At 41.6% G+C, this 24,455-nt stretch overlaps 1 protein-coding gene across 3 annotated transcripts in view; it reads right to left on the bottom strand.

The window, feature by feature from the left end:
• ldlrap1b (low density lipoprotein receptor adaptor protein 1b) overlaps positions 1 to 24,455 on the bottom strand; it is a 53,966-nt gene that overhangs the window by 23,635 nt on the left and 5,876 nt on the right. For all 3 annotated transcript variants that reach the window (XM_068011361.1, XM_068011359.1, XM_068011360.1), the window contains exons 2-3: positions 3,854 to 3,996; positions 2,725 to 2,837 (exon numbers count right to left, since the gene is read on the bottom strand). In XM_068011361.1, coding sequence (XP_067867462.1) covers positions 2,725 to 2,837; positions 3,854 to 3,949 — 209 coding nt within the window. In that variant the 5' untranslated portion in view covers positions 3,950 to 3,996. The remainder of the gene's footprint in view (positions 1 to 2,724; positions 2,838 to 3,853; positions 3,997 to 24,455) is intronic.

Genomic DNA, 24,455 nt, shown 5'->3' with positions numbered 1-24,455 from the left:
TTGCACTGAGTATTAGCATAGATTTTGTGCTCAAGTCTTTGGAGTGGGATTTGAACCCAGAACCTTCTGACTCAGAGGTGAGAGTGCTCGCAACTGAGTCACAGCCAACACTAGTGTGAACACTTGCAATCTGAATTTTAAAAAGTGCCAATGGAGAACATCTGGTGTGTGTTAGGTGAGAAACTCATTCTGAAAAGATCACTCATCTGAAAACAAACCCTTCATGTAATAAAACGTCAAGCCTCTTCCCCATGAAAGAAAAAGAATGTGAAAATATATAAGTAAAGGTGATCCATAAACAGAGATTATGGATGTACAGGTGGGCAGACTCCAGTGGAGGCAGTATACAGTACAGCCCCAATTGAACAGACCTGAGTATTGAGGAAAGATACAATAAACATGGGCATCTCAGCCTTGAAAGATGACGTTTACAGAATTCATCTTGTAGAATTAATTAAGATAGTTAATAGTGTTAGAAAAAGTAAATTTGGAAAAGTAAACTGCTTGAATAGAACAAAGGGATATATAGGTTCAGGTCAGTAACGGGCAGATTCAGGACTGAAATCAGGAGGTTCTTCTTCACACAAAGTGATCAATAATACAGAATGAACATGAATAGAGCAGAAGAGTTTAAGCCCTTACAGTCATTTAAGTACCAAGTGGATGCTTCAGGTGTGTGTGTGTGTGTGTGTGTGTGTGTGTGTGTGTGTGTGTGTGTGTGTGTGTGTGTGTGTGTGTGTGTGTGTGTGTGTGTGTTGGGGGGGGGTTGCTGCAGGGAGAAAAAGTGGAGATTCTGTAAGGTATTTCTGAATGGATGAATTAAGATAGTCAAATGGTCTGCTTCATTTGCAACTATCTTGGGATTTAACAGTATAAAGTCAGGGAGCCAACTTACTGACATCAGTCTCCCAGAAACCAATTCAAAATACAAGTGTAAAAGTGCCTTATGAAAGCAGAGCTAAGATTTTGAAATAAACGTGTGGTTTGGGGAGAGAATTGCAAATATAAACCCACATCCTGTCACTCCTTGGCACAGCATGTTGTAGTTCTAAATGTGTGTGGCACAATAATTTGATTCAACATTTATAACTTCAGAAATGCAGCCTGGTATAGAATTAGGAGAATATTGACATGTGCCAAGATGTCAGAAGCAAGACCAAGAGTCATTACTGTATATTTCTCCCCAAACCTCATATTCTTACTATGCTTAAACATTGGTGCGTGTTTTACTCCAGTGTAGAGAGATCCACATTAGTAGGCTGCCTGGGTGCAGAGTACATTCTCCAATTAATTTTGAGGCCTGCTTAAAAGGTTTGGACTGGTTACCAAAGCAACAGGTTATGATTGCAACTGACAGAAGAGTTAACAAAAATAGGACTTGACGCTTTAAAATGTTATCCCAAACTTCTCCACTAAAGCGATAAAGCCGCCACCTGCCAAGACTCAGGCACACATTATTTCACCACACGACCATTAAAACTTAAAATTGTGGCTGGCAAGAAAACAGGGCTTATCACAAGGAATTGCCAAGCCCCTGACTAGAAATACATTTGCATAGTAACAGACAGTATTTGGAATAGACAATGGGGCCACTGCCTGATCCAATTTAATCCACAATGAACTTTTGATTACCAGACGTTGAAGCATTCCAGGTTAACTACTAAGAATACACAAACAGGCGTGGTCAGACCAGTTTAGTCACATGACTAACTGACTTGGAGGTTTTTGAATTTGAACTGGCCACAGGGTTAGAACTCAGAAAGCTGTTTGCTCCTGGACTGGAAAAGACCTCTCTCTTGTCTGCTCTCATCTCCCTCTCACCAGCTTTGGAAACCATTGAAGACATACGAATCCCAAGAGAGAAAAGTCTCCTACAGTGAACAAGGTTTAAGATGATTACTGGGCCTCAACGAAAAGCAAAACTACCTACAATCAAGGATCCTACAGCAAGCTTGAAGCTCAGTTAAAAAAACCCTCTTCAGAGATTACCTCAAACCTCTCCTTTTATTTTTCTTCTCTTTTCTATCTCTATTTGCACGTGCATATCGGGTATGCACACTAGCGTGGGGCACGGCACGTATCCATAGGCGTTAACCAAATTAGAGTTTAAGTAAGTTTAATAAATTTCACTTTTTCTCTTTAAACCTAAGAAAATCTGGTGTGCTCATTTCTTTGCCTTATAATTGGAAAGTGGTGAACAAGGATTCACAAAGAGGGAGCTCAAAACACAGTGTGTTTAAAAATCAAACCCTGTTACAATAAGACCAGGTGAAGACAGTAAAAGACTCCTAGACACCTTTTTCACCTGGTCATAACAATTTCCAAATTGCTTATTTCTGTTTCCAGGACATACATCACTTCATATTTGACCTTCCAAATCCTCATACAATCATCAAAAGGAGACGCTTTTCCCTTTTTGAAGGTCAAGAGTATTACTTCGTGTTTTGTCAAGATTAAAGCTTGAAAGTATTGCTCCATAAATTATGCTTTTTACAGCCATCTTTATGTAGGGATTGCTTGTGAAGAAGGGTCGACGCACAAAATGTTAACTGATCGATTCTCTTTTCAGTGGTTGACAGTAACACTGTGTATTGCCAGCGTTTTTCTTATTTAAAAAGAAACCTCAGATGGTAATGACAGTTCGATGTCACACTCCCTATCTTGTACCAGTATACAGTCAATATTTGTGTCTAAATCAAGTGTTTGAGTGAAAGTGCTTTGTACCTGTAGATGGAGACATTCTCTATTAGTTCATTACTTGTACCATCGTGTAAAATGATTCCTCGTGGTGACACAGTCAATGAGACTTTCTGAAATTTCTTACCACTTGCTTTGGCCTGTAACGAAAAAAAACTTTAGATACAACGCCCAAACCTATACAGGACCAAAAAATAGCTATTTAACAAACGCATAATAGATTAATTCTTGTTTCAATTATAGGTGGTCCAACCAAGGTAACATCCGGCAACATTCCAATTTTATTGATAACAGGCAATTCCCAGGTGTGCAGCTTACTAAAGCTGTAGATGCTTCTTTATAGACAGGGCCTGCTGCACCATCTGAAATTTTTAGTACATTGATTACAATCAACTATTACTGTACAGTATCGATGCCAATTACAAATGTTAATTTCAATAATCATAAACTCAAACTTTAAATTAAACACTGCAAAAAGCAGAAGACATGGCAAAAATAAGGACACATTCCATAATGACTGATCATGGGCTGTCAGCAGTACTGCAGAAACATAAACCAGAACTCAGAAAACTACCAGTAGCAGACCACTTCCACAAAGTGAAAGAGTTTTGAAAATTTAAAAGCCAACTTGTTGATCTCCTGCACACAGGGAGTGAAGACCAAGGGTGGTCTTCAGGTGAAGCAGGTTGGTACGGCATAGTATGTGACCAGGGCAATCGGACGTAATTCAGTCCCACTTTAAAGCCTTACATTCTGTCCTTATTTTTAATGCTTCCATTGGAACATTTTATCTACATATTTATAATGGAAATGGACATTTAAACTTGTTATGCTGCAATTACACCTCCACTTAGTAAAGTGCCATCACTATGGCTTATACTGTACGCTTTAAGTTCATTAGGTTTGCAGTAGTTGACAGGAGCTGAATCATTTTGTTTGCCTCACTAATTCAGTTACCATTGCCAATATAAACAATGGCGGTATCCATGAACAACTTTAATATTGGGCTCATGCCACGGGGAGCTCTTGTGCGGCCAACATCAATCCATGTAGAGATTAGGTTGGGCGACCAAATCTGACAAAGCTCCTACCACTCCTTTCAGCATTCAAACCGTACCCAAAAAAAACATTCAAAATGGTAGAAAAAATTGATTACCATAGCAACTATCCTTCGGACAGCAGCAGATGACATATCTTCCCCCTTTGGTTGTTCCACTAGAGTCATGCCCAAATACTTGAGGTTAAATATCATTCCTTCCTGGAGTGTTTCTCTTGTATCTGTCCAGTTTTCTGGCAACTCTTGAAGAAAAGGACAAAATGTGCATTAAGGAATGTAAGTTCAAAGCTATTATCTGCATACCAGCAAGACAGTGCAGATTCTGCTATATTGTTTTCAACCAGTAGCTACAAGATTTAATACAACGGCCGAAATTTAATGATGGGCAGACGGGAGCCGGCCTCCGACATAAAAGTCGGTGGCGAACCTGCTTCTGTTTCACCTGGGGATCCATTCCGTATTTTATGGCCCCCAGGCTTTAATTGTTCCGAGGCGGGACTTCCACCTGCTTGAGGGAAGAAGTCCCGCCTCATTGAGCTGCCGACCAATCGGCAGGCCAGCAGCTCTTAGTCCCAGAAGCGCCACCGGGAGCGGTGGCCACTGCTGGGACTGCAGCCCAGCCGAAGATAGGAGAATACGTGGAGCCGGGAGGAAAGCTAAGTTTTAGTTGCCTCGCCGGGGGTAATCGGTTGGGCCCCGGCGAGGCAAGGGTGGTCGGTTGAGGGGTGGGGGGGGTGGCGGGAAGTGGGGGGGTGTGTTGGATGCTGGGGGTGGTTTACACCATCTCCCCGCCACAATCCCACTTCGCTGGAGTGGCGTAAAATTCCGGCCAACACCTCCAAATTTTAAGGGGTAGAGTTTCCACTTGGTTCTGTTGGTTTTCTTGTAGCAAATTGCCTGAAATCAGCACAACCTACGCAGAAGATTTTGGGAATCTAAGCATAAATTTCCACAATTACTCGTGCTAGTTTGAGAAAACAAAATCACACTAGAGACCGGCCCCACCCCCAGATCAAATTAATCGCCACTGAGAGTTTCTGCTAATTACACGCGTTTGGAGACCTTTGAGAAGGTTTTTAAAATCAAGTGGGTTCTTTTGGACACAAGGGCATTAATAGGCATATTTTAAAAGGTTTTTTTTTAAATTTACTTAAGAAACTGACTACCGTACCCCTGCATATATTTTTATAAATCATTTTCAGTCATTTAAAATTGATTACTCACAGGGAGTGACTGGACACTGATTAAAAATGCTTATTTTTTGTGATAAACCCATTTTCAGCTGTATTTATCAAACTGCACCTCTCAAATATATCAAGGAATTTTTTTTTAAACAAATTTTCTTAAATTACGTTTCAAGACGCTGCCGATTGCACTGGTTTATAGAAGGTTTTCCATTTGGCAATACGCAAATGAGTTTGAGCAAAAACGTGAGGAGAAAAAATACTTCTCAAAATAGGTCCAATTCTGGGCGTAATCTGGGGCCAGATTACTGATAGCACCAAAGCTGAAACTCCACCCCGAAATGCTAAAGTCTCAAAACATACAAGTGTTCGGAGGTTATCATTCTGCTATTTAACCTCACTCAGCAGGCTGGATTTTACCAGCCCCCCGATGTCAGGAGTTGTGGCGGGTGGGGGCGGGGGTCCGGAAAATACCTCCGGGAGAGGTCCACCATGGGCCTCGATGCCTGAAAGGCCCCGCTGCATATTCCTGGCAGCGGCAAGGCTTCGTGGCGCCCCCCGCCACTCGGTGACAGAGACCTAATATATTAATCAATTTAAATTAGATGAATAATTACTTAGCTCGTCCCAACGGCCATCCCATGCCGATATTCCAGCCGGTTGCCGGAACTCCCACACCTTTGGTCCTCCGTTCGGATATCCGACGCAGCACACTGGTGGTGAGGGGGGAGGAGTGGCGTTTTCAGGGCAGGGGGAGTGGGGAAAACAGAAAACTCTTCCTATTGGTTGAGGGGATGGTGGGAAGGGGTTGAGGGTCAAAGTTAATAAAGTTCGGGGAGGAAGTTCGGGATAGTGATAAATTTCTTTTGTTGGGGGGGGAAAAGGGCAATTTATATATTGATTACTCATGGGGCGGGTGGGAGAGGGGATTCAAAGTGCTATTAAAATTGTAACTTTATTTCTTGGAGACGGGACTTTTAAAAATGTAAATCTAACGGAAGGGCTTGAAGCCCTTTAAAAATGGGGCCAGTGACTGCGCGGTGGTGCCGGACGCCGTTGCCGAGGACGGAGCGCCCGCCACCTCAACGTCATCGGGGGTGGGCATTCCACCCCCTCCATGTTAATGAGCCACCGTACTAAATATCGCAGAGGCTCAGCGGCGCATATCTCGTGTGTCACCGCGCCGTTTTTGAAGCTCGTCACCGAGATTGGCGGCGAGCTTTAACAATTCAGCCCATCACGTTTCACAAGATGAAGAAACGCTCCTTAAAAAGTAGTGGGAAATACAGTCTATTGCTGGTGCTTAGAGCCCTTCTTTCCAGCCTCCTCCTGCTGAACAGATTCTTTATTCATAAATCGCATCAGCACTCAGCCAGGAAGAGGTGATCTGATAAAGTGAAAATTGCTGATGCCAACATACAACTAAAACTTAAACCTTTCACCTTCTCCCCCCTCCCTCCCATTAAGGCCAACAAAACATTCCCACGGTAAAACTAGCAGAAATTAATTGTGCTTGCGGTCAGATCGGGGCACTATCAACATCCTAGGAGCTACCATTGACCAGAAACTGAACTGGAGTAGCCATATAAATACCGTGGCTACAAGAGCAGATCAGAGGCTGGGAATCCTGTGGTGAGTAACTCACCGCCTGACTCCCCAAAGCCTGTCCAGCATCTACAAGGCACAAGTCAGGAGTGTGATGGAATATTCTCCACTTGCCTGGATGGGTGCAGCTCCAACAACACTCAAGAAGCTCGACACCATCCAGGACAAAGCAGCCCGCTTGATTGGCACCCCATCTACAAACATTCACTCCCTCCACTACTGACGCACAGTGGCAGCAGTGTGTACCATCTACAAGATGCACTGCAGCAATGCACCAAGGCTCCTTCGACAGCACCTTCCATACCCGCAACCTCTACCAACTAGAAGCACAAGGGCAGCAAATACATGGGAACACCACCACCTGCAAGTTCCCCTCCAAGTCACACACCATCCTGACTTGGAACTATATCGCCGTTCCTTCACTGTCGCTGGGTCAAAATCCTGGAACTCCCTTCCTAACAGCACTGTGGGTGTACCTACCCCACATGGACTGCAGTGGTTCAAGAAGGCAGCTCACCACCACCTTCCCAAGGGCAATTAGGGATGGGCAATAAATGCTGGCCTGGCCAGCGACGCCCACATCCCATGAATGAATAAAAAAAACTTAAGAAATTAAATAATGTTCACAAAAGCCAATTCAGAATCAAAACTGATGATTGGTACATGTCACCTGTTGTTTCACCTTCTCCAGTTGGGCCACACAATGCAGCAATACTGGCAGCAATGTTCCTGCCAAACACCTGGTAGAAAGTGCAGCGTTGCACTAAATGACTATATTCCCTCAAATCTATGCTCCACTTAGAGGCCACTTCAAATCAGAATTCAGACACAATGTCAATACCTCCATTTTGTAACCGCCATTTCTCTGATGCAGCACACTGGTTCTACAATACACTACAATACACACGTCCTCACGCAGATAACATGTTGCATTCAATTGTAAATATTTGACTTTACAAATATTCTATTCTAACCTGAAGGCAAGTGAGCACAGTTCTCTTACCCTTACAGAGGCCACAGACAACCCAGAGATCTGATTTAACAATTTAAAAAATTGAAAGATTTAAACCAGCATCAGTGAAGACGCCAAATTGACAAGACTTAGAAATGGGTAATTAACCAATGCTACTAACTGGCATTGGTCCTTAGAACAAATTGTAAAAATCACAGGATATCTGAACACCTATTTAAGACAGTAATGCACATGTTTAAGCATTAATTTCAAAACCCCCATTAACTTCAAACTTAAGGCTACAGTTTAAAATATACCCACCGCACATGGCTAAGAGCATGTTAAACTTCACAACAATGAAAAAGCCTAGGGCCTTTAATTTCCTTTCTATGCTGCTGCTGCTGAAGGCAACTTTTGTTTAATAAAACTGGATTAAATATTTGAATTTTGCTTTAACTGGGGAAAAATACTCCCCTTGCGTAAGCTGGAGCCCAACCCCTTTTACTTTATTTACCATAGGAAACAATACAAGATCTTCTGCTTCAGCTAATAATCTAAGGTAAGTCATAATTTGATGTACAACATCAACCTCAGGCCAAAATTAAATCTTGACCACACTCACCACAGGATTTATGTTGGTGAGCAGGCTTGCCAGACGTCTTTGAGATTCTCTGGTCCTTGGCTGTGGCATTAATGCCAGATTCTGCCAACTAAAAGTTTTATTAAAAGCTGACACTATGGGTGGAATTTCATGCTTTCCCCCACGGCAAGTTTGGAGGCAGGGAGGGCATAAAATCGGGTGGGATGGTGGCGGAGGGGGGGCCCCGCACCATCCTGCCTCTGCCAAAATGTAGTCTGGGGCGGGAAGGCTTGTGAGTGGCCTTCCCATCCCACCGCCAATTGAGGCCCTTAACTGGGTAATTAACTCCTAATTAAGGACCTCTTTCCTCCGCAGCTGCAATTACCCGTGCAGTGAGCGGCCCTGCTGCCACACAGGAAGCACGGCATGAAAAAGTGAGCGAGCTGCTTCCCGGTGGCAGGGGCCGTGGGTGTGGGCCCTCATTCAAAGGCACTTACTGCCTGAACGAGGGACCCGGCATCGGGAAGAGAAGGGTGAGCCTAAGGGCCAACCTTGCGCCCTTGCTGCCGACCCCCCTACCCCCGCCCCTCTGTGACCACCACCCCACGAGACCGCTTCTGCCTTGGCCTACATTGAGCCTGGTTCCAGCGCCGCTCCTCAATAGCAGCAGCCACCACTTCCGCAGTGGCCTCTGATTGGCTGGCAGCTCTGCAAGGCCAGGACTTCCGGTGGCGAGGTCCTAAACTATACGGATAGCCTGCCGCTGTTCAGAAAAGTGCCTGATTGCCACCAAATTTGGCCAAATTCGGCAGGCCTTCCATACAAGAGCTGCCTCGGGGATCTTGTCATCAGTTTCCCCTGACGTCAAGACTCCCGCCACCAGCACACAATTCCAAACTATATTTTCAAAATAGTGTAAATGAAGAATTTCAGAAATAAGCTAGTATGTGTTTCAGTTTATATTTGGATTTTTTTTTTAAAAAGGTCAGAGTTTAGAAAAATTTACAACTAAACACCATTCGTATTTGTTATGTAAAGACTAGGGGCTGGATTCTGTTCTCCCCCAGGCACCGGGTTCTGTAATGGGGAAGGGGGGGCGGTCCCTGAAGATGGCTCCAGAGGACGCCCGACACAGACTTCGACACCTGGAGGGCCCAGCCCGATCCTCCCAGTGGCAGCAAGGCTCTGTGGCAGCACCCCGCCCCCCCCACCCCCGCCAACACCCACCAACAGCTGGGCGACAGGACTGCACTTTAAATATGCAAATGAATAAAATTAATAAATCAACATAGGCTTACCAGTGAGCTTGAGGGCCTGCCGCAATCTTTGGCACAGCAGCTGGCACTCCCGTGCCTTCAGATCCCCGTCCGGGGAAATGTGACGCCACGCTGGTGGGGAGAGGGCAGGAGGTAAGCTTGTCAGTGTGGGGGTGGGTGGGGGAGATGAGGTCAAATAAAAGTAATGGGTGTAGGGGCTGGTGGGAAGAGTTGAACCTTACACTTTGTGCAGTTTGGAGGGAAAGGTCAGATGTGAAAGGTAAGTGTTTTTGTGGGGGGTGGAAGGGCAAATAGATAATGGAATTGTTATTGGGGAGGAGGAAGGGGCATTGTGAATTTATTTATGTAACTTTGGGGGGTAGTTGCTCTTTAAAAATGTAAATGTGCCGGCAGGGCATAGCTGCCCTTTAAAAATGGCACCAGCGCCAGCGCTCAGGTAGCTGACACCATTGCCGGGGATGGACATCACTTGCTCCAGTGAACTTCACTTACAACCTCTTCAAGGGCTCCCACAACATCCCCCTTTTTTCCAAAGATGAAAACATATGTGTACAATATACAATGATGTTGCAGTTCAGACTAACTAACCAGGAATCAAACAAAACACAATTTACAAGTAAGCAAGTTTATCACTCTTAAAACATAGGAGGAGGTTTGTTTATTCGTCCCAGAGTCTTGACGACTGCTCTGAGACTCTGGTAACTCAGGGCTCTGGTGAGCATGCTCTTTCACTGTGGTCGTAGCCTCTGTACATTCAGCTTCATATTTTGTCTTTTAATGTGTCTGTGATGCCACAGGGTTGTCCTATGTAAGTGCTGTCGTACAGCTCTCCTAGTTGACCTCAGTTCCATCTGAGAATCACACTACTGGGTGTCTGGACCTTGTACAATCTGGACTGCTTGTATATCCGAGCAACCTCTGCAGGATGCCAGATTCCTGACATATGATTTGAGTACTCTGACCTTCTGTCCTACTTGCAGTTGAGCTAATTCTGGTCTCGCTTGCCTGTCATACAACGTCTTCATCTTCCCTTATTTGGAAAGCATAGAAAAATGACGACTGTCAACATCATCAATCACTGGCAATCCCCCTGGCCTCTGGGTACTTGCTGCAATGAATTGAAGCCTGAGGAGACACTTCCGGTCGTATCACCTCTTTGTGTCAAGACTCGCAGCCGTTGTGTCATCCTTTACATGGACCAATCCAAAACACTCCACCTGGATATTTTCTACCATCTTTGGTGCATTACTGACTTCATGTATTGTGACAATTCGTAGACCTTGGTATACTGGAAATCTTGTGATGGCTGGTCCAGTTGTGCCTACAATCGAAAACATTTCTGGTAGCCATTCAGAGCTCCCATCGTTGCACTGAAAGGCTATAGTTCCAATGCACTTGACTGGAGAACCATTGTAGGCAGTCAACCTAGCTGTGGTTCGTTGCAACATAGATTCCCATTTCTTTATGTACATGTCCTTTACGTTTGGGCAGACTATTTGCACTTGCTCCAATATCAATTTTCACTCTTAGCATGCTTGCCACTAATCTGCAGACGTACAATCCCGATCATGGTGAATGCCTCAGATTGCATGATAGCATTGGCACATTGATCCAAATTAACTATGTGAAATGCTTGCTCGCTGTTCGCATGAGTGCATTCTTCATCCGTGCCCTCCTGACAATCTGTCTCTCTGCTGACCTGATGTACCTGCTTGGGCTTTTGTTGTGCGTTGACATACCTGTTGTTGCATTTGCCATCCAGTCTTGCAGACGTTCTTTCTGCATGTGATCTGCCACCATTCCTGTGTGCAGTATCTGAGCTCGGCCTTCTGCACCGCCTTGCCCACTGTCCTCACATGCCACAAGCTTTGCACTGGTCCTGGTACACCGGACAACTGCAAATTGGGTGGGTCAGACCACATTTGCCACAAGGCTTAGCAGACATCTGAGCCTTGGTTACCATACCAATTGTCTTAGCACCCCCATTGCTTGTAACTGTTGGCGCCTAGACATGATGGCTTCAAATTTCCTTCCATCATTGAGTAGTGCATCTATGGTGTGCCCTTCTTTTCTAGCAGGACTTTTTGAAAGGCCTCCATTGGGGTAGACATGATTGCAAGCTCTATAACCCATTCCGATAATTCAATATCTGCAAAATCGCATTCTTGAGCATTGTCTCAGCACCTTGCAACAAACTGGTCAATGAACTCATCTTGCCTTTGCCAGTATGTCATAAGTTCAAGCCTATGCACTCAGAAATTGACCTTTACCTTGAATTGATCTTCCAGGCATATCCATAAGTTGGTAGGGTCCATCTGATCCTGAACTGACTTTCCTGATGTGTTGATCCATTGCAGGCCCTCAATGCCCAATGTGATCTTAATTTTTTTTAATAGCTTGTTTCTCTGGTTCGCTCACTTCTTGATCCAGCAAACACAGTTCTATCCATTGTTGAAACAGCCTCCACTCAGACACTATGTCCAATGCATTTCAATCCATAACTGGGTACCTGAATGCTCTTTTCTGAATGATCTGGCTTTTTCACAAAAATAGGCTTTTTCACAGGTTTTCTTTTGACCAGGTACAATTCATTTACAGACTCTCTGCTTTACAGGTTTCCTGTCTTACAGGTATAGCTTTCTGTTTCCTTTTTAGACAGCTTCATTTTTGCAGGCCTGCCCGTTTTAAGAGCGAGAGACTACAGCTGCTTTCTTTATTTACACGGCTCGTTTGTTCTTCTTTTAAACAGTGAGATAACAGCATTTTTTGTTTACACAATTCATTCAGTTTTTTAACTCAGACGACATCTTTCTTTGTTTACACAGCTCATCTTTTTTAAAACTGTGAGCATACAGATTTCCTTGTTTACACAGGCTGTTCTTTTAAACCGAGTGCAGTTTTTTTTCTCTCTGCAGTGAGCTGCTGCTTGTAGTACCAGAAGCTGCCACAACCAGCCTTTTTCACTGTTCTGCAGACCTCCAATAGTGCTGTTGAGCTCTTCCCACTCTTTTCGGCCCATGAAGCAAAAAAATCTTGGAAAAGTAATGTAATAATGGCAACAGCTACTTCTTTTCAAATTTTTTGAACCACTGCCACATTAGTTGACAGCTCCGATCTCCTGGCAATTTGCTTGTCATACTCAGAGTTGCAGCAGCTCCTGGGGTCCTGTCTGCAGTCCTAGTTCACTGCACTGTTTTGGGGTCTTCTGCCAGCTGCACTCCTGGTTAGCAACCTGGTGTTCCTTGTTCTCTCTTGGTGTGTTCTTCAGGAAAAAAATCAAATGTTGTCACAATATAATATTTGGTGCTCTTCAGAAAAATATATCCCAAACGTTGCCACCATATATTACTTGTTCCTTTGGGATGTGAACTATTGTAATATCTAAAGAAAAGTAGGTTTTTATTATAACTTAACTGGAATATATAGGTCTACACCCACAACTCTTTGGTCATGAGTAATGTGACATCACTTACAGCTTCTTAAAGTGCTCCCACAACAATTATGGGTATGGAAAACCCTAAATCTAACACGATCAGGAAACAATTTTTTTTTTAAGAAAACAAACTGTAGTCTGAATGTTTTACCAAGTTTGATTGGTTTACAATGGCATCTATTCCCAATGAGAAAAAAACTGCCAGCTGGTTCCACTGTATCAGCTCCCACAGATGGCAAAAAACGCAAGTGTGAGTAAGACTCAAATGTAGCACTATTAAATTTCAATCAATAGTGCTTACAAACAAAATCCAGACTGTATCCAAGTCAAGCTCTAAACCAACTGCTAAAGTGAACAGAATAAATAATCCTCAATTTTTCCCCAATAACTCAGTTCTGTGGAGATTATCAGAAGTCTTAAAGCAAAAGTATTAACATAAAACAATTTGAGTTTTAAAGTGACTTGTTTAAACACAAACCAGATTTTAACCCTGGTTTAATGGCAGATTGTCACAAAATCTGAATTGGATGTACAATCATCCAATATCACAGCTTCAATTGTGCTTTAGCAAAAAAGTGAACAGAAACACTAGTTGTTGAAGCCGCAAGATGTAGCAAAAAGCAATTTTAGTAATTTCTCTTCCCCCTTTCCCATCCCTTCCCACCCATGCACAATGTCATTAAAAGGTCAAGTCATCTTCCTGTAGTTTGATATTTGATAATTGAGGCTTGAAGAAATGAAGTTTAAAGTTTGGACCTCTTTGCACTAGATCCTCAGGTCTTTTGTTTCACCAGCAGAACCACTTACAGCACTAACTCTGTATTATAAGAGGACAAAAAGTTGAATTGAGGAAAACAGCAGTGGAATGCCCTCATTCATAGTGCAAATCCTGTGCCATGGAAACCATAGGCTCCAATAACACCCACAGATTAGGAGTCAGCTGGTGTATGACAATTCAGGTCAAGAAACCTTTTTTGACACATGCATGCAACACAAATATAGTTAAATGGAAAGTGAACTCAAGTTTTGCATTTTCTAAGAACTAAACACAAAATAAACCCATAATATGAAACTGGTTCAACATATTTTGAACTAAACTCGGACTACCATATTCATTTTTTTCAAGGTAATCATATCTGCAACATTTCTTACCTTAGCTGGTTAACAGATATTTTAGGTTAATTTGGGTAGGTCATTTCCACAAGACATTAAAGAGAATGTAACTTTTAAGATAATCACTAAAAGAATTTAAGGAAGGTTTCAAAAGTTTTTTTTGCAGAGGTCGATTAGAATGTGGAAAACCTTTCCACCAGTGGTTGTTGAAGCAGAGTCCAGAAATTCTTTCTAAGGGAATTAGGTGCCTGCTTGGAAAAGGAATATTAAAAAGGCTATGAAGAGTGAGCAGGAACATGGGGTTAGATCTGGTGACGGATTTAGAGAAAACGGCCAGCATAGACTTGATGGGCCAAATGGCCAGTTTCCATCCTGTAACATTGTACAATTCTATGGAAATGAAAGTTCTTCCAGAGATTAAAACTGGTTTGCATTGGAGGCAACTGTATACAGTTCATGGAAGGAAAAGGCTTGTTGGGCACAAAATACTTCATCTTTCACCAATTACTGTGTATGATCGCAACAGCTCAGGAATCAATTGGTTAGTACATTCGACCTACATTTATCGTTAGAAGTTTCAATGTTACTCCTTACTGGATAGTTAACCAGAGTATTTTTTCTAAAAAAAAAATCTGGATAGACTGATGTAAAAGACTGACAATAATGTAGCAAAATCAAGTTATTGGTCATGAAAGTTTACCATGACATAAGTCCAACCAAGAAGTGCAGATCCTAGAATTATGGACAGTTTAGTCAGGAATAGACTGATTGTTTTTTGAAATCTGCACAGAACTGTAGTTACTTTAATCTCCAACTTCAATTCTGGGGATTTTTCATGCAGACTAAATATTTGCAACAGGTAATTTACTGTAGACATGATTTTAAAATGACCAAACCCTGAAACCTTAATATAGACATTAATTTAAAGCACACCCAAGTTAACACAATGATTAAATTTAAACCCATGATTAGAAAACAGCCCTCATCTGAAATAATTATACAACTTTTAAAACCCCTAACACAGCATTCTTTTTCTGACTAACAGCACATCAAAAAAAAATCTGAATCCTTGAACAGAAATTCAACTTTATACACCAGAATCCACATAACACACCCACTAAAGTAAAATTACATGTTAGCTTGAAGGGCCACATGAATACACAAATGTATAATCTCAACAGAATGTCTGTCTGTATTGAAAACCATTTCACTTGTAAAAAAGCACAAGTTTATTCAAAGGTTAAGTAATGTATAAATGTTCCATGCTACAGCAGTATTCATGATATGACAAAGGTAAAATAAGTATCAGAGGAAATGGGCCTGCATGAAAGAATGTACAGAATTGGAGGCAACCTTGTGGCATGGATTGGAAATTGGTCAGGAGGTAGGAGACAGAGATTAGTGATAAACATAAATTGAATAAAGATATAAATAAAAAAAGTTTTAAAAAAAACTATAGTTCTCGTGGCTGGAATCAAACTTGGGAGTGGCAGGGAGAGGATCTAGTTGTCGTGGTCCACGTAGGAATCAACGACATAGGTAGAACTAGGAATGATGTTCTGCTGAGAAAGTTTGAGGAGTTAGGGTCCAAACTAAAGCACAAAACCTCCAAGGTATTAATCTTTGGATTGTTACCTAAGCCATGTGGCAATTAGCAGAGTAGGGATAAATGGCGCATTTTCTGGTTGATAGGCTGTAACTAGTAGAGTGCCTCTAGCATCAGTGCTGGGGCCTCAGCTAGTTACAATCTATCTTAATGACTTAGACAAAGAGACGGAGAGTAATGGATTGAAGTTTGCTGATGATACAAAGCTAGCTGGGAATGTAAGCTGTGAGGAGGACACAAAGGGGCTGCCAAGAGATATAGACAGGTTAAGTGAGTGGGCAACAAGATAGCAGATGGAGTATAATGTAAGGAAGTATGAAGTTATTCACTTTGGTGGCAAGAATAGAAAAGCAGAATATTTTTTAAAAGGCATGAAGCTTTTTAAATGTTGATGTTCAGAAAGTCTAGGGTGTTTGTACAAGGAACACAAAGTTAGTATGCAGGTACAGCAAGCAATTAGGAAGGCAAATGGCATGTTGGCTTTTATTGCAAGGGGATTGGAGTACAAGAATAATGAAGTTTTGCTACAATTGTATAGGGCTCTGGTGAAACCACACCTGGAGGACTGAACGCAGTTTTGGTCTCCATATCTAAGGAAGGATATACTTGCCTTGGAGGCGGTACAGCAGATGTTCACTAGATCGGTTCCTGGAATGAGACGGTTGTCCTGTGATGAGAGGCTGAGTAAATTGGGCCTATATTCTCTGGAGTTTAGAAGAATAAAAGGTGATCTCATTGAAACATAGAAGGTTCTGAAGGGGCTTGACAGGGTAGGTACTGAGAGATGGTTTTCCCATTGCTGGGGAATCTGGAACATGGGGACACAACCACAGGATAAGGGATCAATCATTTAGGACTGAGATGAGGAGAAATTTCTTCACTCAAATGGTTGTGAATCTTTAGAATTATCTACCCCAGAGAGCTGTGGATGCTCCACAGCTGAGTATATTCATGGCAGCATTCAATAGATTTTTATCTCTGGGGAGCAGGCAGGAAAGTGGAGATGAGGTAGAAGATTAGCCATGATCGTATTGAATGACAGAGCAGGCTTGAGGGGCCGAATGGTCTACTCCTGCTCCTATTTCTTATGTTCTTAAACTTAGCTGTATTCACTGCATCTGCCAATATAGCCATGTGTCACACATTTAAAAAAATAAAATTTCTCAACATGAGATTGCCAATAACTGATCAGATGTTGTGCCAGTCACTATGGTTTTAATTTAGTACTTTGAAGAAGGTTTGGAGCCTCAGGCACGATTGCTGTAATTAGGCAATTAGGAATATGAAAGTTATTACTTTGCCCTGAAATAGTTAGCAATGACATCCGTGGCTCATGAATCTTGACACAATCCTTTACAACATCACATTACAAACATGCATTTTTCCCTTCTATTTTTCACAGGCCAACTTATTCATGAACTATCTTGTCATCAACTGTCAGGTTGATATCACGCTCAGCACAGAGTCTGTCTACCAACTAAACATACTGTGCCTCGTGGGCATGCTGCCCCACAGTATGTTGTCTGAACAGACAAAGTTCTTTAATAATGTTAAAAAGGTACTTCCCTAATAGCAGGACTGCCACTGCAGTGCATTTTACCTTAGGTTTAAAACAATTAAATTTTGCTGTCTCCTAGATACACTTTTAAAATATAATTTTAAAATCACCTATTGACATCAAGACCTTATCTTCTTGCCCTGCAGCAGATGTTGGAATCATCTGCAAAGGTCTAGTGGTGAAACTACATGATTATATAGACAATTATTACAATAATTGGTCCAGTCTCACGCTGTAAAACTCAGGTTAAAGGAGTTAAATTCTAAAACTGCACAGGACTATCCCTGAATCACTGCCACGCTAATACATTGACAGTGCTGGTATTTATTTACATTTAAAAAGCCTACCAGTAGAGGCCCTTTGTGAGCTAGGTTCATGCAGTGCCTTTTCGTGGTACACAACAGATATTACACTAACTCTTGCGAACAGAAGAACTTGACAACCCAAGTTCATTCATTTCACTGTATGAATGTTATTTCATTCATATCTTTAAAAACACTTCTAACTGCATGTTAAAAGAAACATAAATAGTGCTTACATTTGAGGGGTCATGACAGCAGCATACATGAATTGGAAATTTTAATGTACTGAGTGTGTGTAATTGATGGAGTGGGATTGAATTCCTAGCCTTCAACACTTTCATGGAGCCTAAACTGTCACAAGCAAACCATTTTCTTTAAGAATAAACACAAAATTTTTCTCCCCTTTTACAGGGAAATCCGTGGGCCCCATTTGCTCTCTGATGCCACCACTGCATTGCCATTATTCAACAAAGACTAACAGATAACTTAATGGAAGTGCTCAAAAAGCATCAGAAGAGTACATAATGAAAGATTTCCACTGGTCAGTGAATCTGCAACATGGAGGCATAAACTAAACATTAGTACTAGAATCTTAAAGAGAGAGCCAAGAAGGTGTTTTTTTCCCACCAAAGAGATTATTAGAGTTGGAATGCTTAAGTCACAGAAGTCTGTTGAAGTCTAGTTAATAACACACAAGGGAGAACAAAAAATAAAGATAAATATTAAAGGGACACAGAAAGAGCAGAGAAATGGGATTATAGCGGTCCAGTGATGATGCAAGCACCAACATATACATGAAAGCCATTCTGAAATAAAATGTCTATGATTCCACCTTCCAGAATCCTCTCCAAATAAAAAAAATTGCAGACTGTCAATTCATTCATTTTGAGCATACGAGTTGCTAACAGGAGCCAGGGAAATTAACATCTTTATTTTTGATGAAATCAAATCATTAGCTGTGCTGACCCATCCAAGTCTTATCTTTCTTTCATATGCTTCCCAGTACACTCATTGTGAGTGTGAGATCAGCATTAATTCCTTGTTCTCCTCTCCTTCCTACTCAATTTTATGAAGAACCTTCATCATTCTTAAAAGGCTTTGACTAGTTTTTTTCTTCTTTCCCTACGACACTCACCATCTGCCCCATTCATAGCTTTTCATCCTGACTGGAGCAGGACACAGGAGTAGCACTAAAAACAGATTTTTGGATTCATTTTAGTTTCTTTTTGTTACACATTACATCCACAGCAAAGTGTAACCTTAAAATACTATTCTGCCCATCATTGTGGGTTACAAAATTTCTGTCAGTTGTGAAATGAAACAGCACATTCAAAGACTTCTCTAACAGCAGGGCGTCACCCATCGTTTAGTTGCAAGCAGTCATTATGTTTTAATGTTACTTTTAATCTCTGAAATACCCATAGAAATGAGGTCTATTAAGTGCACTGCTCTATGTGGAACTGAGCATTTTTAACACGGCGGGGCAAGCACCCAGATTAGATGCTTGGTCCGTGCTACTAGCTGGTCACAGCTAAGGCTACAGGAGCTATGCAACAATAGTTCTCAGCACTTCTGACCCAAAAGAAATATGGGGAAGTGTTTTTTTTTTGCACTGGTTGCTGCAAGTGTTCATGTGTGGCTTGCATTAGGACAAAGCTGAGCTCAACAGGGATGGTTGAATTTCCAGTCAAAACTACCTGCATTAAAACCAGGCACGTTGATGAAGTACCAGATTGCGGCTGGCACCCGTGAAATCTCACATGGGACACCTTCAGGAAAGAAAGGGGGAATAAGAAGTTTAAAACCTTTAATCTTTGCAGTGTGATTGAATAGCTGCTTATCTGGGTTAACCAGCTGATGGAGTTGGCCTTTGACCTTGTTCTATGTCTACCAGTTAGTTCATTATTTGGAGGCCTCTGTACCTGTGCATTATTAGAAATCACTTCTCACTCAAGACAAAATGAAAAGAAAGATGTATTAAATGTACATTAATTTTTAAATATGGATGGTGAGGGTAAAAGAGTACAAAATTCCAATTAGAAACGGAATTCACATTTGGGCATCAGATTTTTTTTTTAGAAAAGAACAGTTGAATCCTGCAGGTAAACCTTCTTAATCCTCAGCTCACAAATGTGACATTTAAAGCATAGTCCTGCAGTGAATGCTTGGAATGTACACATGATAGGAACAAACTGCAAATGACGTATGAAAGCATAATTCATAAAGTTTTAAAATGATGCAGTTTAAATTTCTGGGCTTCAATATAACCACCATCTTTTGTGATACATCATCGAATCTGATTTTCCAACTCATTGAAAACATTCTCTAGTTGCTGCTCAGTGATTTTATTAACATTAACACAGCATTAACAACATTAGAATTAAACAACCCTGTAAATTATGTTTTCATACCCTGTTCACAGTTTGCTTCTATCATTTGCACAAAGTTATTAAAGTTGGACAAAGACTTTATAAACACTATATATTCCTAAAAATGCAGGAAGCGACAAGCCAAGAATTAATGGATGAATATGGGTGCAGCTTTAGCACACTACATAAACACAATAAAGATTATTGGGTTTTCGCCGGGTGCTCTGGTTTCCTCCCACAGCCAAAGACTTGCAGGTTGATAGGTAAATTGGCATTATAAATTGCCCCTAGTATAGGTAGGTGGTAGGGGAATTGAGGGAAGGTGGGGATGTGGTAGGAATATGGGATTAATGTAGGATTAGTATAAAATGGGTGGTTGATGGTTGGCACAGACTCAGTGGGCCGAAGGGCCTGTTTCAGTGCTGTATCTCTAAATAAATTAAAAACACATGTATACAAATGACTGTATGTGCCACACACTATGCAGCGATCAGGTGCCATAGCATAGTGGTTATATTACTGGACTAGTAATCTAGAGTACACAAGGTCCAATTCAACCATAGAGGTTTGAGAATTCGAATTTAGTTTAAAAAGAAATCAAATCTGGAAGTAGAATAAAAGCTGATATCAGTTTTTTTTAAAGTGAGCGTGAAGCTGTCCTTACCAGGTCTGGCCTTTATGTGATTCCAGTCTCACACTAGTGTGTTTGACTCTTAACTACCATCTGAAGTGGCCTAGCAAGCGACTCACACTGCTAGGGATGGGCATTAAATGCCAGACTTGCCAGCAATCCCCACATCCCAAGAATGAATTAAAAAATACATTTGAATTAAAAAGTTACATCAGATATCCATATAGCAACCCAGTGTTGAAATCTGACAGTAGCAGGATGCAATACATCAATACATGGTCACACTAGGGGATACACTGCTCTAATACATCGTCAGATGCATTAAGAGGTGCAACACAAGAAGATCATTACAAACTAAGTTAGGCTAAAAATGAAGGCCACTGTTGCCTTAATGTTTGTAGCATGATTCACAACTCAACACTTGAAGAGCAATTTCCACAGTTGTGCCCTTCTCTGTCTTTTTCTTCCCACACACTTGGGTGGTCAACATATCTTGAGATAGTTCCTTGCTACTCAACCTACAGTTCCCATCCAAGTAAATATTCTTCATGCATGAGTCCAGACCAGCAAATTTATGTCAGCACTTTTTCTAGGTAATTCATCACAGCCAACTTTGATGTCAATTTACTTGACAGCCATACATGTAATTTCCCAACAGAATTTATTGGTTAATAGGAGAGAATTAAAGGACTTGCATTTATATAGCACCTTTCATGACTTCAGGAAGACCCAAAGGGCTTCACCGCCAGTGAAGCGTAGTCACTGTCATATCATAGACAGAAAATACTCAATCAGAATTGAGAACCTCAACTGATTTCTCTCCCCTTGCATTCAGACATTTGGATGTTAATTGTAGAATTCCTCCTACTCCAACCAAGATCAGATAAAGCACAAGACCAGGGATCTAATCTGCTACCTCTTTGGTTTCTAAGGCTACCTATTGAGCCATGAAGGATGATACAATTTATTTAATTCATAACATTTATCATTGTTAGATGAGCTCATTCCAGAAAACACACTGCATGGACGATGGTAGGATTAGTTTTCTACTCATACTTTTGGCATGACACAATTAATGGAGAGAAAATTGCAGGTTATACATATGATTTTCTAACATGGCAAGAGTGCACAAGTACTTTACTCTCTGGTGCACAGTGTGACCAATGGTGAACACTAACAAAAGAAATTCATAACACCCTTTTGGCACAGATTTAGATTCCTATTGAAATGCTTCATTACAAGTCATATAGATGCGCATGCACAGAAACAGTTGATGCATTAAGAAAATGATGACTGTTTTTTTTAAAGTGTTACAACCATGGGTTGAGGTAAAGATGAAGGGATGTTTTGCAGGCAAGTTAGGTACCTAAACAATATGCTCAATACCACAAAAGGTCGTGGGACACAGTAAAATTTGTTTCTATTTATGTTGCTAGCATTTGAACCTTTTCCACCAAATGATTTTTATTAAGCTTCACTTTCTAATTTGCTAGCTTTAAATTTAGCACTTTTTGAAATCAAGTCTACCAAGTATCAGTAAACAGAAGTCATGGCAGGAAATGGGTGTGATAACTGTATACTGTTAATCTTCACTGCACTGCAGATTAAAAAGCATTTACAAAATATGAGACCATATTAAAAAGGTCAGTGGTAATTCTAGTGAATGCAGGAAGGATTTGAAAAACAGCATAGCATCAATAATGCTGGCTCAGTCAAAAGCTCAATGTAGCAAAAGGAAGGATTTGCATTTATAAAAGCACTTTTTCCATCTTCACAAGCATGCCAAAATGTGTCATAGCCCAATGAATTACTTTTTGACATGTAGCCATTACTTTGTGGGAAAATAAGAAAGCCAGTTTTCACACAAAGTCCCACAAACAGCAATGAGATGAATGACCAGCAAATCTGAATGTTGGCCGGAAAACTAGGACAACTTCCCATTCTTTAAAAGAAATGCCACTATTGTTTATGTTTACCGAAACAGGTAGCTTTCACATTTCATTTGAAAAACTGCACTTCCAACAATGCAGCAGTATTGTGCTTCAATGTCAGCGTAGATTAGGTGCTCAATTCCAGAAATGGGAGGTGAACTCAAAACCTTCTGACTGGAGGCAAAAATGCTACTACTAAGCCAACCTGACAAGAGGTACGAGTCATACAGATAAGGATGAGTCCAAGTTCAATTCTTGGTTTGTGCTGAGTAAATGATCTCAATCAGGACGCTATTCACATGATTGATGTCACCAGGTTGTAGGGAAAAAATATCACTTTCCTATTCCTGATGACTGTTTAATGACACATTGAAATCGCACCCAAGGCTAAGGACATTACAAGGCTTAGTTCTGATGATCCATTAGTCTAAACAGCCCACCAATACTCATCCTAAATGATTTGAAGAATGGCAAGAAACAGGAGGGCTGCTGCTGATATTAACTGCTACCAAAACCACATTCCAGCATCACGTACTGTGGTCAATTTGTCACTGCAACACTCTCTTTCAAGTTTGTTACAGTGGATGTTACAAGAGCTTAAATCAACAAGATGCAGTGGTGAAATCACTAGCAGGCACGACATCAGTGTTTAACATTTACTGCACCAGCTACTTCATTAACAGATGTCAAAAATAACTATTGCTTTACTTATAGAAACACCCAGGAACATTTTAAAAAACATTTTTGAGGTAGGGAATGAATAAAGAACAAAGAACAGCACAGAAACAGGGCATTCGGCCCTCCAAGCCTGCGCCGATCTTGATGCCTGCCTAAACTAAAACCTTCTGCACTTCCGGGGACCGTATCCCTCTATTCCCATCCGATTCATGTATTTGTCAAGATGCCTCAAACATCGCTATTGTACCTGCTTCCACCACCTCCCCCGGCAGCAAGTTCCAGGCATTCACCACCCTCTGTGTAAAGAACTTGCCTCACACATCCCCTCTAAACTTTGCCCCTCGCACCTTAAACCTATGTCCCCTAGTAACTGACTCTTTCACCCTAGGAAAAAGCTTCTGACTATCCACTCTGTCCATGCTACTTATAACTTTGTAAACTTCTATCATGTCACCCCTCCACTTCCGTCGTTCCAGTGAAAACAATTCGAGTTTATCCAACCTCTCCTCATAGCCAATACCCTCCAGACCAGGCAACATCCAAGTATACCTCTTCTGTACGCTCTCCAAAACCTCCACGTCCTTCTGGTAGTGTGGCGACCAGAATTGCAAGCAATATTCTAAGTGTGGCCTAACTAAGGTTCTGTACAGCTGCAGCATGACTTGCCAATTTTTATACTCTATACCTCGACCGATGAAGGCAAGCATGCCGTATGCCTTCTTGACTACCTCATCCACCTGCGTTGCCACTTTCAGTGACCTGTGGACCTGTACGCCCAGATCTCTCTGCCTGTCAATACTCCTAAGGGTTCTGACATTTACTGTATACCTTCCAAAATGCATTACCTCACATTTGTCCAGATTTAACTCCATTTGCCATTTCTCCGCCCAAGTCTCCAACCGATCTATATCCTGCTGTATCCTCTGACAATCCTCATCACTATCCGCAACTCCACCAACCTTTGTGTCGTCCGCAAACTTACTAATCAGACCAGCTACATTTTCCTCCAAATCATTTATATATACTACAAACAGCAAAGGTCCCAGCACTGATCCCTGCGGAACACCACTAGTCACATCCCTCCATTCAGAAAAGCACCCTTCCTTTGCTACCCTCTCTCTTCTATGACCAAGCCAGTTCTGTATCCATCTTGCCAGCTCACCTCTGATCCCATGTGACTTCACCTTTTGTACCAGTCTGCCATGAGGGACCTTGTCAAAGGCTTTACTGAAGTTCATGTAGACAACATCCACTGCCCTTCCTTCATCAATCATCTTCGTCACTTCCTCAAAAAACTCAATCAAATTAGTGAGACATGACCTCCCCTTCACAAAACCATGCTGCCTCTCACTAATAAGTCCATTTGTTTCCAAATGGGAGTAAATCCTGTCCCGAAGAATCCTCTCCAATAATTTCCCTACCACTGACTAAAGGCTCACCAGCCTATAATTTCCTGGATTATCCTTGCTACCTTTCTCAAAC

Source organism: Heterodontus francisci, chromosome 31 (genome assembly GCF_036365525.1).
Source record: "Heterodontus francisci isolate sHetFra1 chromosome 31, sHetFra1.hap1, whole genome shotgun sequence".
In the NCBI taxonomy this organism is placed as follows: domain Eukaryota; kingdom Metazoa; phylum Chordata; class Chondrichthyes; order Heterodontiformes; family Heterodontidae; genus Heterodontus; species Heterodontus francisci.
This window is presented reverse-complemented; position numbering and strand designations above follow the sequence as displayed.